The 17,606-nt window shown below is 36.0% G+C and overlaps 2 protein-coding genes across 4 annotated transcripts in view; both read right to left on the reverse strand.

Moving 5' to 3' along the window:
• Positions 1-7,043, reverse strand: part of LOC133650863 (transmembrane protein 45B-like) — a 27,227-nt gene extending 20,184 nt beyond the window's left edge. The window contains exon 1 of one of the 2 annotated variants that reach the window (XR_009826325.1): positions 6,774-7,043. The gene's annotated coding sequence lies outside the window, so the exon portion shown is untranslated. The remainder of the gene's footprint in view (positions 1-6,773) is intronic. The other variant, XM_062048582.1, reaches the window with a different exon arrangement.
• A 2,802-nt stretch (positions 7,044-9,845) lies between these two features.
• LOC133649799 (guanine nucleotide-binding protein G(I)/G(S)/G(O) subunit gamma-8-like) lies at positions 9,846-13,062 on the reverse strand. 2 transcript variants are annotated; one of them, XM_062046466.1, is made up of 3 exons: positions 13,000-13,062; positions 12,439-12,540; positions 9,846-10,059 (listed from the first exon to the last, which is right to left on the reverse strand). In XM_062046466.1, exons 2-3 carry the CDS (start codon positions 12,520-12,522, stop codon positions 9,931-9,933), a joined length of 213 nt encoding a protein of 70 aa, XP_061902450.1. In that variant the 5' UTR covers positions 12,523-12,540; positions 13,000-13,062; the 3' UTR covers positions 9,846-9,930. The 2 variants fall into 2 exon arrangements, with proteins under 2 accessions (XP_061902450.1, XP_061902449.1); XM_062046465.1 differs by lacking the exon at positions 13,000-13,062 and adding an exon at positions 12,834-12,882 and having other exon boundaries at positions 12,439-12,755.
• Between the last annotated feature and the right edge of the window lie 4,544 nt (positions 13,063-17,606).

Below are 17,606 nucleotides of genomic sequence, written 5' to 3' on the forward strand. Positions count from 1 at the left end.
ATATATACAGTATATATATATATACATATACTGTATATATATATATATATATATATATATATATATACTGTATATATACATATACTGTGTATATATATATATATATATATATATATATATATATATATATATATATATATATATATATATATATATATATATATCAGCTGTTACAGAACACAACTGGGAAGAAGTTTTGAGGTTGGACACAGGACATGATGGGAATCAAGAAGTGATACTACAAATACTTGAAGAAATGAAAGAGTAAATGAAAGAAATGAAAAAAGAAATGAAAGAAGAAATGAAAGAAATGAAAAAAGAAATGAAAGAATTGAAAGAATATCTGAGAAAAGTAACAACAGAACACCAACAAGATGTGAAAAGTCTGCAGGAAAATATAGAAAATCTGCAATCTCAGAACAACAGAAGAAATAATGAAGCCACTGAAATGGGCAAACGAATGAAGACCCTTCAAGAAGACAACAACATGTTGAGGAATATCATAGATGAAATGGATCAGGACAAACGAATGAATGATATCATCGTGACTGGGCACCGAATTAAACCAAGATCCTATGCGAAAGCTGTGAATAATGAAGGTGAACCAGATGAAATGGATATGATCTCAGCAGAACAGCAAGTGGTCAACTTTCTGCAATCAAAGGAAATTGAAATTGACATTAATACCATCGAAAAATGCATCCCACTGAACGGAAGAAACAACAACGCCACTCCAGTCATGCTAGTGAAACTCGTAAACAGAAAATCTAAAATGGCATTGCTGAGACAGGGAAAGAAGCTGAAGGGAACAAATGTGTACATGAATGAGCATCTCACAAAACGCAATGCTGGAATCGCCAAGAAAGCACGCGACTTGAGAAAGCAAGGAAAAATCCAGGGAACTTGGAGCACCAACTGTAAAATCTACATCAAGCTGAATGGAGGTCAGAAGCAAGAGTAATTGTTGTCCATGACATCAAGGACCTGGACAATTTTTAAAGTTTACACAGCTACCAAAACAACGATGATAATGGACTCTGACAGAAAACAAACACCCAAATTCAGCATCGACACTACTATGTTCCAAGGGACGACTAAACAAGAGGACCTACATTCAGGATTGCATCCACCTACACTGTTTGAGATTATTGAAACAACATCAAAGATTGTTGAACAAGAAAATATGGAACTAAAAAATTTCTGCAACAAAGATTACAAAAACCAGGATTTGGAAAATGATATAGATCCAGATACAAATTTTTTCTCCCATATCAGTAATAATTGTTTTTATTACACAGATGATCAATATAATAGCAACATTACATGCGATAACAAATTGTCAATTATTCATTTTAATAGCAGAAGCTTGTATGCAAACTACAACAACATTAAGAACTTTTTGGAACACATCAACGAACCATTCAAAGTGATTGCTGTCACAGAAACATGGATTGATGATAAAAAAAAGGAATAATTTTGATCTGGAGGGATATGAACTAAACTACATCAACAGAACCAACAAAAATGGAGGAGGAGTAGCTGTGTACGTGATGAAGAACCTGAACTACAAAGTGGTAGAAAACACGTCATTTGCTATAGATAATATCTTAGAATGTATAACCATTGAAATATGTCAGGAAAAAAGCAAAAACATTTTCATCAGTTGTATATATAGATCACCCAAGTCAAGTATAGAAACATTTGAAGAATGGATCAAGGCTACTTACATGGATAATGGTCAAAGAATAATGTTCTTATGTGGTGACTTTAATATTGACTTATTGAACCCTAACAAGCAAAAGTCTATTGATGACTTCATTGATACAATGTACAGCATCAGTTTATATCCAAAAATCACAAAGCCCAGTAGAATCACAGCACACTGTGCCACGCTTATTGATAATATTTTTACCAATGAGTTTGACAATAACACTACAAGTGGTCTACTTATAACCGACGTTAGTGATCATCTGCCAGTTTTTACAATATATGACGGACACTACAAGAAGAACATGGAAGACAAAAGGACATTTCGAAGACTGTGCACAGAGAAGAGGATGACTGCTTTCAAAATTGAGCTACAAAAGCAAGATTGGGACAATGAGTACAATGAAAAAGAGGTTGATGAAGCATATGAACATTTCTTAAACAAGTTCATAATACTTTATGACAAACATTGTCCATGGATACAACTTAGTAATAAACAGAGAAAGAATAATCAACCATGGATGACAAAAGGATTAAAAAATGCTTGTAAGAATAAGAATACACTATATAGAGAATTTATAGCACAAAGAACTATAGAGGCAGAAATTAAGTACAAAAAGTATAAAAACAAGTTAACAGACATACTACGATCATGTAGAAAAGAATATTACAGTGAATTATTGGACAGGAACAAAAATAATATGAGAGCAACATGGGGCATCCTCAATAGCATTATTAAAAATGGCACAAAGAGGGACTACCCTCAATACTTTTTAGACGGAAATAAAAACAATGACAACATAAAGGAAGTAGTTGAAAGCTTCAATAATTATTTTGTAAATATTGGACCAAAATTGGAAGAAAGGATTCCAGACCCAGTTCCAATTGAGGACTATAATGATACCATAGAGCGAAATCCCAACTCCATGTTCCTCAGTAATGTGACACAGGAGGAAATAGTTACAATCGTGAAAAAATGTAAATCTAAGACTTCAACTGATTGTAATGGAATTGATATGGAAACGATAAAAAAGGTTATAGAAGAGATCTCAGGACCATTAATGTATATTAGTAATCTATCATTTCAAACAGGTACATTCCCAAACAAAATGAAAATAGCTAAAGTTGCACCAATTTATAAGACTGGAGATAAACATCAATTTACAAATTATAGACCTGTTTTTTTACTTCCACAATTTTCTAAAATCATTGAAAAACTGTTTAATAACGGATTAGAGAGTTTCATAAATAAAAATAGAATACTCAAAGAGAACCAATATGGATACAGAGCTAATGTCTCAACTTCAATGGCTTTAATTGAAATTACAGAAGAAATTACCAATGCAATAGACAGTAAAAAATGTGCAGCAGCAGTTTTTATGGATCTAACTAAAGCATTTGACACAATTAATCACAATATTTTAATAAAAAAACTAGAACGATATGGCATCAGAGGGTTAGTCTTAAACTGGATAAGAAGTTATCTAATGAACAGGAAACAATACGTGAAGCTAGGCGAACACATGTCTACAACGCTAAATATATCCTGTGGTGTACCTCAGGGATCAATATTAGGACCTAAATTATTCAATCTCTATATAAATGACATTTGTAAAGTTACAAAAGATTTAAAGTTAGTATTATTTGCGGATGATACAACAGCGTTTTGTTCAGGAGAGAACACACAGGAGATAATACAAATAATAACAGAAGAAATTAACAAATTAAAAAGATGATTTGACAAAAACAGACTATCGTTGAATCTTAGTAAAACTAAAATAATGCTATTTGGTAATAGTAGAAGAGAAAGTCAAACACAAATACAAATAGACGGAATAGAAATTGAAAGAGTAAATGAAACCAAATTTCTAGGTATAATGATTGATGATAAATTGAACTGGAAATCTCACGTAAAAAATATACAACATAAAGTAGCAAGAAACACGTCAATAATGAATAAAGCAAAACATGTTCTAGACAAAAAATCACTTCATATTCTATACTGCTACTAGTGTTACCATATCTGAGCTACTGTGTAGAAATATGGGGAAATAATTACAAAAGTACACTTCATTCATTAACGGTGTTACAAAAAAGATCAGTTAGAATAATACATAATGTTGGATATAAAGAACATACAAATCCTTTATTTATTGAATCAAAGATACTGAAATTCCACGACATAGTGAATATGCAAACAGCTGAAATTATGCACAAAGCAAACTATAACCTGCTACCCAAGAATATACAACAATTCTTCTCAACAAAAGAGGAGAAATATAATCTTAGAGAAAAATGTAATTTAAAACATTTGTATGCACGTACAACACTTAAGACCTTCAGTATATCAATATGTGGAATTAAATTATGGAATGGATTAAGCAAAGCAATCAAACAATGTACTAATATGATCCACTTCAAGAAACTCTTCAAACTTAAAGTGTTTACAAAGTACAAAGAAGAAGAACCATGACAAACATTCTCAATTTATTTCATCCATCCATTCATTCATTCTTAAAGTAATCTTACTTATCTCATCATATGAAATATGACTTTCTTCCCCAATTATTATTATTAAACTCTTACTATTATTTATTTATTTATTTTTATTGTGATTACCTATGGAGTTTATTGTGAATAAATTGAGAACAGGAAGTGAATAAAAAAGTTTCAGCAACTGTTATGTAAAGAAAAGGGGTAGGATTAAATAAGCTCTGCTTCTTCCTACTCCTTTTCGAACATGTTGAAAAGAGAAACTGGAAGTTGTGATGTATCATGTTGTATGCTTGCATGTTCGAAATAAACTCAAACTCTAACTCTCTAACTCTATATATATATATATATATATATATATATATATATATATATATATATATATATATATATATATATATATATATATATATATATATATATATATATATATATATATATATATATATATATATATATATATGTGTGTGTATACACATACATACAATAATTACACACACTAAAAAAAAATCTAAAAAAATGATATATATATATATATATATATATATATTTATTTTTTTTAGTGTGTGTGTGTGTAATTATTGTAAGTGGATAATAAAGGTATGTTACTTCCGTGACGGCCTCCTTTAAGTAATGTAATCAATCAGAAATATCAAGCAGCTAAAATGTGCCAAAATTTATAAGTGAGGAGAGTGTTTTGCATTTTCCCCATCATGCTTTGTAGGGGATTTAAATTGGATTAATTTAGAGTTTTGTACTGTGCTAAGACCTGTGTGTTAGCTTATTTGCACCATGGATGGATTGGATTGGGTCATATATAAAAATGCTGTGCTGTTTACAGTTCAAAGTGCAATTCGTTGTCATAAACCTGAATTACTTACAATGTCCGCATCACGCCACGAAAGTCTGAGGTCTCACACTTGTCTTTTTCTGAAACGTGGCAGTCCTGATATTAGCTGTCAGCTTGTTAGCTAAAGTTAGCTCAATGTTGGAAATATTGAAAACTTTTGTAAGTTTTATTCCAAAAACGTGTGTATGTAGGGGTGTGTGTGTCTGTGTGTGTATGCATGTATGTATGTATGTATATATATAAGGGGTGTAACGGTACGTGTATTTGTATTGAACCGTTTCGGTACGGGGGGTTCGGTTCGGTTCGGAGGTGTACCGAACGAGTTTCCACACGAACATATTAAGCTAAGCTAAAGTCTTAACAAGCTGCTCCGCTTCCTTCTGCCTGTCTCTGTCAGTACAAAGCACCCAGCATTGTCCCACCCACACAACCATCTGATTGGTTACGTACAGAGCGGTAACAGCCAATCAGCAGTGCGTATTTAGAGCGGTAACAGCCAATCAGCAGTGCATATTCAGAGCGCATGTAGTCAGTGCTTAGCGTTTAGTAGGTAAGCATCAGGCAGCGGACTCTCCCCAAATTATAATAAACACCTCCCAGTCAACTACTAGTAACATCACTATGAGCCCGTTGACCTTCTAGAAATATAAACTGCAGCTCAGCTCGCTCGCAGTCCTGGCTTGAGGTGAAGGCTAATTCGCTTTTAGCGTAACGTTAGCTCATTTTGCGGTGTGTGTGTGTGTGCGTGCGTGTGTTACCGACAGCAAAGCCCTGTCTGTCTGTTATTTTACTTTACCTTTTTCTGTGTTGATTGAGCTGTGTTGAAGCAGCAAAAAAGGAAATTATGTTAAATGAAGAGTTTCTGTCTCTGATAGTTGATATAATAATGTAACTGCATCATTAAGCTTACATGAACTCCATGGTGTTCAGGGATGAATAGTCTCTCCTATTGCTATTGTACTATTTTTTCAGCTATAGTTACATTAATCATTAGTAATAGAGCAGCCTAGTTTTGAATGGCAGGGTCCCTGCTAACACATGTTCATACAAGTATAACATTTACATAATAACAACTACAGGCTTCCCAAATGCCGTAATAAATTAAGCATGATGAGTTGACTTGAAACTGTTAAATGTTGCACTTTTTATATGTAGAAGAAAAGTTTTGTCATTTTATTTAATCTGAGCAACAACTTGAGGCAGTTTAATGTTGATTAACGTGGGCAGAATTATTATAGTGTTCCCAATGTTAAAAGGATAAAGCCATTGTTTACAAATTTGGTATATAAATAACCAAAACATTTATATTTTGTTGTTTTCTTACTGTACCGAAAATTAACCGAACCGTGACCTCTAAACCGAGGTACTTCCCTAACTGAAATTTTTGTGTAACGTTACACCCCTAATATATATATATATATATATATATATATATATATATATATATATATATATATATATATATATATATATATATATATATATATATATATGTTATTCCCAAACATTTAGCGGAATTTAATAAAATAATTTGAATCTAAATCAGGTCCAGTTTAAGACACAACAAAAAAGGAAGTCTTCTTTTTGTCGCCAGCTGCATTGAGTGTGTTTGAGAACACACTTGATTGTTTTAATCACATGTCAGGCCACTTTGTTTCGCCTAATCCTTGCTAAACACACTAATGTGATATTTAGCACGTACACTGAAAAACAAGCCATTTACCTTAATTTCCGCCTCCAGTTCCCGAAGAAAGTTGTAGAATTTCTGCAAATGTCCGTATGTTGCCACCTGTTACACGGCGCGTGGGTGTGGGTGCGTGCGCGTGGTTTCATGGCGTGGCCCCACCCAATATTTGCCTAGGTAGGTCGGTTTCACTCTTGTCGGTTGGGATTCCAACCACTAAGTCTGGACAGTAGTCAGTCACACCAGTAAAGTTGCTCACTTCAACTTTAATATCAAATCTCGCTTACTTCCTGCGCAGTGTGTCTCCTTCTAAACATTCCCCCCTGCAACATGTGTAAACATGCTGGAGTATTAACATATTGTAACAAATTCTACCAGCACTCTTCCTCCTGAGAGACAATCTCCAGGGAGAAGTTTGCCCCATTTATCACAAACCTATTAAAAAAAGACTATGCTTATTTTTTACTATACAATCTTAATCATTGCCTTTATCTAAATAATAAGTTATATATACCACTAATGTATTTGTAGGGGAATGGTCAAAAGTGCTAGTGCAACACAATACAACATTAATTTAAAGCCCCCCCCCCCGAAAGGGACAAGCGGTAGAAAATGGATGGATGGATGGATGGAATATGTTGAAGGTTGTGAGCAGTATAGAACCCAATCTCATTGGACACTCGGCGAAAAAAATAGAAAATTGCCGTAAATTGCTTGCGTGTGTTGTGGAAAATACAGGAATACAAGTACGCCCCCTAGAGGATGTAAGCGAGTAGATGATATACACCAGGGGTCACCAACCTTTTTGAAACCAAGAGCTACTTCTTGACAACTGATTAATGCGAAGGGCTACCAGTTTGATACACACTTAAATAAATTGCCAGAAATAGCCAATTTGCTCAATTACCTTTAACTCTATGTTATTATTAATAATTAATTATATTTATCTTCGTGGAAACACTGATCATCTTAATGATTTCTCACAATAAATATATATAGAAACAGATAAATATCAATATGCAACACTTTATCTTTATATTTTCTCTACTATCCCATTTTAACTAGCTAACCACTAACATTTTTTAACAAATCATGAATTACTTTGCACCCTGTTTGTACAAATAATAACTCATGTAAAATACAAAAGTCAACTCTCAAATTTTTAAATAAATCATGTCACACTTTGAACTGGACACCAAATATGTTATCTGTTTCTTTGTCAGTTAGTGGGAAGCCTGGCATTGCATGCTGTTAACTAGTGTGTTGTACTCTGGTGTGTAACTTGACACTGCAACTCTGAGTGAGTCTTGCAGATGTGCATCAGTGAGGCGTGTTCTGTGTTTGTTCTTGATGAAGTTCATGTCAGAAAAGGCTGATTCACAAAGATAAGTTGAACCAAACAGGTTTGCAACCTTCATAGCTGCTGTGCATACACCACTGTACTTTTCTCTGTCAACAAGGCACCAAAAGTTTGGTGCAGCCTGGTGGGCTTTGAGGTGGAGGTCATTTTGCAGTGTTACAATTTCTATCTCCACCTGTTCAGCATCCAGGCTGAATGTTGCACTTAACTGCTCCGCAATGCATGATATGTCCACATTCATGAAAGGATTAGAAATGAACGACACACATGGCTCAAGCTGATCCAGGTCACAAAACCTGTTCTCAAACTCCTGCCCAACTCTGTTTATGACCTGAGAGTACTTTTCTGCAACTTTGTCAAAAGCCTCAGATGCAGAAGCATTGTCTTTCAGCACCATCTGCACAGAGGGAGAGTGCATCACTTTTTTTCTCTGTAAATGCCAGTTCACTGGTAAGTGCTGCTATTTGAGCTATTTTTAGAACAGGCCAGCGGGCGACTCATCTGGTCCTTACGGGCTACCTGGTGCCCACGGGCACCGCGTTGGTGACCCCTGATATACACCAATGCAGGGTTATCATAGTCCATCCATCCATTTTCTACCACTTGTCCCCCTCCTATATATTACTGAGTGTTGGTTTTTTATCAGGTATATGGACGGAGAAGAACAAAATATTTGTTTCTTTTAAAATCTATGATTGATTTAAATTGATTTGTAAATTAATTGAAAAAGGTCAGTTGTAGTAGATGCTCAGAAAGTGTGCACAATACAATATTCAAAAAGGAAATGATTGGCACAGCAGATTTAGAACACCTGACATATAATTTACCTGGGAAAAACATACAACACCTAAAAACAAGTAAATAACAGTTTATATAGCAACATATATTCACATAGAAACAGCAACATATATTAACAAAAATATCACTCGTAAACTGTTGATTGATAAAAATGCGTATGCTGGAAAGTATAAGTCATAAAGGGCCTTGTGAGCAAAACACTTAAAATTAATTAAATGTCCAAGACAATGCATAAATTACCTATATAAAAAATTATTCGAAATGATTGTAAACCACATTAGAACACACAGCTACGGTGTTCAGTTTTCAGACTGCATGCTCATAACCTATAATTTATACGGTCACCTAATTAACGCATACATTTAAAAAGCTATACTAAAAATACTACAATATTGTATTGTTAAACTACCTATTTTATATCATGTATCCATCCATCCATCCATCCATTATTCTACCACTTGTCCCTTTTAGGGGTCGCGGCGGGTGCTGGAGCTTATCTCACCCTGGACAAGTCGCTACCTCATCGCAGGGCCTATATAACGTAAATCATATTAAAATACTAGTCCAGTAAATAACTAATCTTTTGCGAGAAAACAAAAAATATTGAAGTTTGTCATTGGGTAAAATAAATTAATTGAAGACTTTAAGTGGTTGATAATACATTATAGCATAACATATTAATCCCTGTATATTGTGCAAATATGCCCCTGTAAAGCACACTATAGGAATGTAAGAACTACTTGATTTTTGCTATACAAACATAATAATCATAATTAATCATGTACTCTTGTTGTCTCATCACCTGTGTAAATATGACACAACAATCAGCCAGAGTGTTGGTTAGGAAAGAGCAAGAGAATCAGTATTGAGTTAATGTATAAGCTCATGTCAACACACTTAAGGCACCTGGTTGGTTCTCCAATTTCAGTGAACTTTGTACTCATTTTGCAGGGAAAAAGTCTTTATTGCCATACCATCATCTTCAACATATGAGCGAGCTACAGGAACAAAACACACAGACAACACATGACACAGAGTTTAAAGTATCTCACAGAATAACTTCTTTTCTCTAAAGGGGTTCTCTGAGGAGGGTACAGGAGCCACCAGAGGATCGTCTTTGGCATGAGCTTCACAATAGGCCATCAGGTCGGCAGCTGCTTTGGATACCTGCACGAATATTATAAAAACATCTGAAATGTGTTGTTTTTAAACAGGGTTTGCTTTATTTTACAGTTCATGTTTGCATACTTCGTTTTAAGTTCATTATCTTTTGTATGCTAACGGGTTTTGTTGCTTTCTGAGTTCCTGCGAGGCCTGTGTCACTTTCCTTCTATATATATATATATATATATATATATGTATATATATATATATATATATATATATATATATATATATATATATATATATATATACACCATTTGATTATTTACAGATAACTGAATTCTTGCAATCCAAATTAAATAATTTGTCTTATTTTAGCTGTAGTGTCATACAAGGTGTGCTTGGGTCCCTTTTTTCAGGAGGACTTTAAAAATTTGACATAAGTTTTTATATTACCGCTTGCTGAAAGTCTGATAATGGGTTTAATAATGTAACCAACTAAAATAAAAAAAAGGACTTAGATTTTACAGGTTTTTGTTAACGTCCTTGTTGGTCTTGACCGCAGGGTGTAGAGACAGCAAGCAAAGTGCAAGTAAAAAAAAACTTTTATTAGGGAAAATCTATCCATCCATTTTCTACCGCTTATTCCCTTCGGGGTCGCGGGGGGCGCTGGAGCCTATCTCAGCTACAATCGGGCGGAAGGCGGGGTACACCCTGGACAAGTCGCCACCTCATCGCAGGGCCAACACAGATAGACAGACAACATTCACACTCACATTCACACACTTGGGCCAATTTTTAGTGTTGCCAATCAACCTATCCCCAGGTGCATGTCTTTGGAGGTGGGAGGAAGCCGGAGTACCCGGAGGGAACCCACGCAGTCTCGGGGAGAACATGCAAACTCCACACAGAAAGATCCCGAGCCCGGGATTGAACTCAGGACTACTCAGGACCTTCGTATTGTGAGGCAGATGCACTAGGAAAATAGTGCACAAAAATTAACAAGGCACTGAAAGCACAGAGAAAGTTATGCACCATGTTAAGGTACAAAGCCAAAACACTTGAAAGGTAGAACAAACAAAAGCCAATAATCCAGCACCGTCCTAAATAGGGCCGCCCCAGAATTTTTTTAGAGGGCACCCTCCTCCATATTACAACATTTTTATACTTTTTGATCAAACTTGAGTTTAATTTGATGCATGTTTTTTACCACAACGAATTAATGGGAAATACATTGTTAGATAATATTGTTTTGTGTGCAAAATAACAATTTACATTTTTTTAAAACATAAATTCATAAAAAGTAGTGAGTCAACTTCAGCTGGGCTTCGAACCCAGTACCTCTATCTTACAAAACTGGCTAATACACCCGTGTAACAAAGTGGGGAAAATTGCCATTATTTTCTTAACAGTGATGGAGCAGGAAGCAGCTAGGATTACATTTGCGGTATAAAAAAAATCATATGAAGTGCTGTGTCATTTAATAATTAACATTTTATATGCGCTTCAACCCGCAAAACGGGGGCCCCCACGGATCGCGGGGCCTATTACGCACTGTAAGTCTTCTCATTCCTATAGGGCAGCCTTGGTCCTCAGAAGCCTCCTGATTAGTGTCTGCCAGCAGGTGAGTCTCTTAATTACAAACCGGGGGCAGGTGCTCAAGCCAGAAGTAAAGAGGCTGGGAAATAAAGGCAGACAGGAAGTGGACAAAAATAACAGCTCTGGGCAGGAAATCATACAAAATAGAGGAAACCAAAAACAATGTCCAAACTGTCATGTGAGAAATTACCGTTTTTATCGCAGAAGATACCAGGGATGTGTATGAATAAAAGATGTGGCATTCACGATATGAACTATAAAACACTGAACATCAATTCAAATGTAAATGTGTTTTGCAAAAAACAGCAAAAAAGGGAAAAACAACAGGATAATAAACGTGAACCTTATCAGAAAAAGCTTGCTTCTCTGTCCCTCTCCATTACACTTGCTTGGCCTGCTCTGTAAGCAGGGTTAACAATCAAATAATCAAAGCCTCGTCTTCGCTGAGCTGCTGTGACATATAGTTCCTATGATTACCATAAATATATGTATGTCACTGGAAAGTGCAGCATCGTTAGTTTGAGAAGCCATTGGACCTCTCTTGATACTTCAAGATTTACGGTAAGGGCCGGTTTAAAAAGCGGGCCATAGTGCCATAATGACTTGAAATTTCTTACATAAAAATCCATTGATATAAAAAGAGCTTATTGGGCCGGAGCTTATCATGAAATTGTCTTAACTCGTTTATGTATACAATCATTAACAAAACATTTGACCTCGCTAACCACAAGCATTTTCATCCTGACCAACAGAGGGCGACATAAATGCTAATCTGCAGGTTAGCAACAGGTGCAGGCCCAGTTCATTTGTTGTGATTTGGCTTTGGTATTTACATGTACATACCATCATCCTCTCTATGTTGACCTCCAGCTTTAATTGCTCCACCGTCTTTCGAGCATCCGCGATCTTGGCCATGTTGTGAGACATTCTGTCAGGACCGCCAGCCTGCCGCAAAACACACCCGGAGACGTGCTGAGCTTTCAGACACATAAACACATCAAGCGACAGTTCATTTTTAAATATCTGGGGCACGGCCATAGCGTCTGTTTCAATTTGCTCATTAATTCTTCGCCTTGGGTCTCAGCTGCAAGTGGCGCAGCGAGGGTCTCGGCGGAGGAGGGCAAGAGGGAGGAGGCTCCCCTGGGGGCGGGGGAGAATTGCTGTAAATACACCTAACATTACCATGTTTATAGGGCAGAAATGTTTGCACCGCAGATATATATTTCAAAACAACATACCTTGAATAATATAAACACTTGTTATACCATTTAGAGAAAACGATACAGCTTTTTTTCCGCCTGAAAATAGTTTGATTATTAAAAAAGTACACCAATACATAAAGACTTAAATAAAAACTTGTTTTTACAGATTTTTAGGTGAAATAGAAACGATTAAATCACTCACTGTTGTGAAGTCTGCAGGAGTCGTCAGCAGCAACTTGCAGCTTGAAATGCAATGAGATTAATGAGAAAGATGAGGAGGAAAGCCTCAACAGGTTCACCCCCCCTTCAATTAATTAGTGCTGGATCTGCCCCCAGGATGGGCTCAGTGCAGCAGTGGGTGTGAGGCAACATGCCGCGCTCATCTTATTGACATATGACATAAGACTGTACAATTAATAACACACAATATGTTTGAAATTAGATTTTGCACAGAGATCATTTGACAATTATTGTGGCTATATTGAGTGGCCTTCCTAATGTAATGGAGCCATCAGTATAGAAACCAAAAATTCCAGTGAGAATTTTGATGGGCCTGCTATCTCTGCGGTGATTGAAGCTAAAAAGCACACATAATCATCAAGTTAAATGACTCTGAGTTTTACGGCTGCAAAATTAGCTAAAATAGTTAGCATGCTAATGTTAACAACTGGCATATGCAAATGTTCCCAATGCCTTGACCCACCTTCAAAAATTTGGGGAAGATCGAAGCATTTGTAAGGAAGTTATAAATGTTGTACTTTTTCACCACAAGGGTGAGCAATGTTTGTGTTGACATTAATGTCTAAATATGATCAGACCCCGACCTTAAAGCTCAATGTCAGTTTGCAAGAAGAGCATCATCATCATCATCTAAAGTGAAGTATACACAGTTTGATGGTCGATCGCAAGGTGCAGTTTTCTCCGCCAGGCTCTGCCCACTCGGAATGGATACGAATATGTATTGATCCATACAGCACTTAAAGGTTGACATCATCATCATTTGTACCAATAATGATCCAGATCTGCATTTGTGGAGTCAAGTTGTTAACGTTTTGTGTTTTGTGGCGAACCATTAGATCAAAAGTTTGGCGCTATGCCACGCCCACATCCTGTCATGAGCAAAATATTTTAGCAATTTATCATCACCCATCAGATTTGTATCTTCTCTGATCACCTAGAGTGCAGTAATGAATGTTTGATAATTGATGCCGAGGGGCAGTTTTTCGACGCCAGGCTCCGCCTACTCTAAATTGGGCACTTCACGGTGTCATCATTATCATAATTTCTACCAGTTAGGATCGAGATTGGTTGAGAAATGTGCAAGGAGAAGGACAAACCTAATCCATGGGCCCATTGGGGGTCTTTTTCCTGAATAGCGTCGCCTTGGTAACACGAAATTTCCCAAAAATTAAATATCGCTGTAGCCACTATCGAGACCTTTCCAACAACATAAGATATGTTGGGGTTTGTTGGCCGGTTCTACCAGCATTAATTGCGGCAGAATAAAATAGAAGAGAAAAAATAGGCCCATAATGAAGTCCAAGCAATAATAAGATAGGCTGCTTGCATTGCACAGCAGGCCCATAAATAGTGTTACATTTTTCATTGCTGAGTTCAATTTGATCATATTACTGGGTTTTGGAAAATAAACCATCACAATTTGAGAACATCAAAATGCATCAGAGCTGGAAGTTCAGGGTTTGCTACAGTCGTAGACGATGTGTACACTTGGTATTGAGGTACAATACCTTGCAGGTGCCAGGATGATGGGGATAACGGAGGGTTTGAATCAGGCCTGTCCAGACTTTTTACAGCGAGGGCTACAAACAGAAAAATTTAACTTTAATACATTTTGTACATTAAAGATACTAAACCCAATACAATGTAGGTCAATCAATATATGCTAAACTATATGAACAAAACATGCACATCTTAGCTTTGTGTTGGAGTTAGCAAAGCAAACGAGTGTAATATCTCAAACATAACTTCTTTTAGATACCGTCATCCCTTGCCACATTGTGCTTTTGTTACGCACATTCTACCTTTTTTGGGGCCGAATTAACTAAAAATATCGATACTACAGTAGTATTTGCCACTAAATGTGACCAATCAGTGCGTTGTTTAGTATCATGGCGAATGACTGCCTCAGCTTCTGGAAACAAATACTGTATTGGGTTAAATGAGTGCAAAGGTGACTGTGTGTTGTTTCATGCCTAGAGGGCTCTCATTATGTTTAAAACAACATTAAAGATTATTATATGCTCTAGCTATGAAAATGTTTGATTTATAATCAACAATTATTTTCTACTTTGCAAAATTAATTTACCAGGGTCAGACTGGAACCAATTAACAACCATAAATGAGGGTTTACTCGATTTAATTTCTTCCTATAAAATAATAATAATAACAATGATGATAAATGTTATTTGTAATGCACTTTACATTCTAAAGCAGTGATTCTCAAACTGTGGTAGTACGCGAGCTCTATCTAGTGGTACACTAAATAATCACTTGATTAGACTATAGTGTTTTATTTTCCTAAATTCAAACACAGTGTTACTGTTCAAACTGTGTAATGTTACAGTGGCCATAAATATTAAAAATACTTGTTATATAAAACTTATACCTTGTTTTTAATGACTACTTAGGCCTACTCTACTACTGTGTTTCAATGTTGGTCATTATGGTGGTACTTGGAGAACCAGGTGTTTTCTAAGGTGGTACTTGATAAAACAAAAAAATTAAAAAAAAGTTTGAGAACCATCTTTTGATTGATTGATTGATACGGATAAGCTTCCTTAAAACAGATAAAAACAAGATTAAACAACAATACATTTTTAGAAAATAACATACATAAAGCCACATGAAAATGTTCCAAAAAGCATTTTGAATAAAAAATATTATAGCATGCTTTACTAATTATTATCAATCCGCCAACTAAAACCTTTAAAATTTCTGCATCTCTAGTCCCACATACTAGTGTGAGTGCACTGAGAGCAGAGTGGGTGAAGAGTCCTGGACACAACGCTCGTGACGAGGATGGCGGAAGCTGTATTTGTACCAGAAACACTCAAGTTTCTGGACGACCATCTACCATCTTAGCCACACCGCCCTATATTCTTATCCAGAATTTTGTTTTGTTTTTTGTCTGTAGAATGTGTTGCGGGCCAATAAAAAACAAGCTGCAAGCTGCAAATGGCCCACTGCCGCACTGTGGACACCACTCATTTAAATGATGACATTGTGGGAGCAGACAGTTATTTCACACAGCACCAGGGGGCAAAGGTGCAGTGTTGTGAGGTTGAAATGTCAGATGCCTCATTAACATTTGTTTCCGCTATTAATTGGTCTCTCTCTGTGGATAATCTATTGTGCAGCAGGAAATGACAAAAGCTGTTTCAATGCTGTTTATAAGGGGCCACAAGATCAAATAAAATATCATGTTATTGTGCTTGTTTCAACATTACATTTGACTATATGTCCCTGACTTTGTTGTAAATGTACTAATTGAGTATTTTTTCAATTATACTTTAAATGAGATACCTCTGAATGTATATGTTCTACTTTAGACAGTACACTAGACCAGAGTCATGTATAGAGAAAGTATGGACAACTCAGTTTCAGACAATATTTATTTTAATTGAAGAGGTTTTTTTACCATGTAAACATGCGGCATGGGGACGCTCCACTCGCCAAAAAATGCGGGAAGCATTTGCATCATATCGAAGAAAAATGTTGGAAAGTAAAGCTTAGCCGCGAAGGCTCGAGTGCCAATGAATGACAGCAGTATCTTGTGCAAGGTAAGCAAGCATACATGGGAAACATGGTATATGTCACTCTCAGTAAAACTGAATTAATACACTTTGCCTGACAACATTTTGCTTCTAAATTCCACATATTCTGCATGTGTGCATCAGGAAGCCATGCAGACTCGCCCCAACAAAACATATGAAAAATATTTATTTAAAAAAAACGAAAGTAAAAGAACAGTCATGTATAGGACAATGATTACAAACAGTACAATGGAGGCAGACACCACAGTTGACATACCTCACACAAACGTCATAATTACTGTATAATTGTTGGTCCAACACTAATAAGAAGCAGCGGTGGCCGTGCCCGGGAATCATTTTGGTGATTTAACCCCCAATTCCAACACTTGATGCTGAGTGCCAAGCAGGGAGGTAATGGGTTCCATTTGCAGAGGTGGGACCAAGTCATTGCTTTGCAAGTCACAAGTAAGTCTCAAGTCTTTGCCCTCAAGTCTCGAGTCAAGTCCCGAGTCAAGACAGGCAAGTCCCGAGTCAAGTCCAAAGTCAAGACTGGAAAGTCTCAAGTCAAGTCACAAGTCATGCATTTTGAGTTTCGAGTCCTTTCAAGTCCTTTTAACCACAGACTAATATTTTTACACAGATTGTGTATGCTTTTAAAACGATGTATTTATTTATTAAAACAAGTGCATTTGAAATAGCAGGAAAAAAAATAGTACTGACATTGCAATTCATAATAACACTATTAACCAGTCATTTTAATAGTGTAAACAAATTTAAACATTTAACTCATTCCTTTACAGAATAAACACATTTGCAAAAACAAGTGCAACTGTACTTATTTGTACAAAAGTGTTAACATTGTATGTCCATGGCATATTGCATTGTAACTAGTTCCACAGCAGTTTCTATTCTGTTCTTACCTTATCTCATCTCATACTGTATGTGTGTTGATGTGTGCGTACACATGAAAAATATAGCAAATACATGAACATAACAATGAACAGAGTTGTACTTTTTAGATGTCAGGGCCCTATGC

Source organism: Entelurus aequoreus, linkage group LG05 (genome assembly GCF_033978785.1).
Source record: "Entelurus aequoreus isolate RoL-2023_Sb linkage group LG05, RoL_Eaeq_v1.1, whole genome shotgun sequence".
Lineage (NCBI taxonomy): Eukaryota > Metazoa > Chordata > Actinopteri > Syngnathiformes > Syngnathidae > Entelurus > Entelurus aequoreus.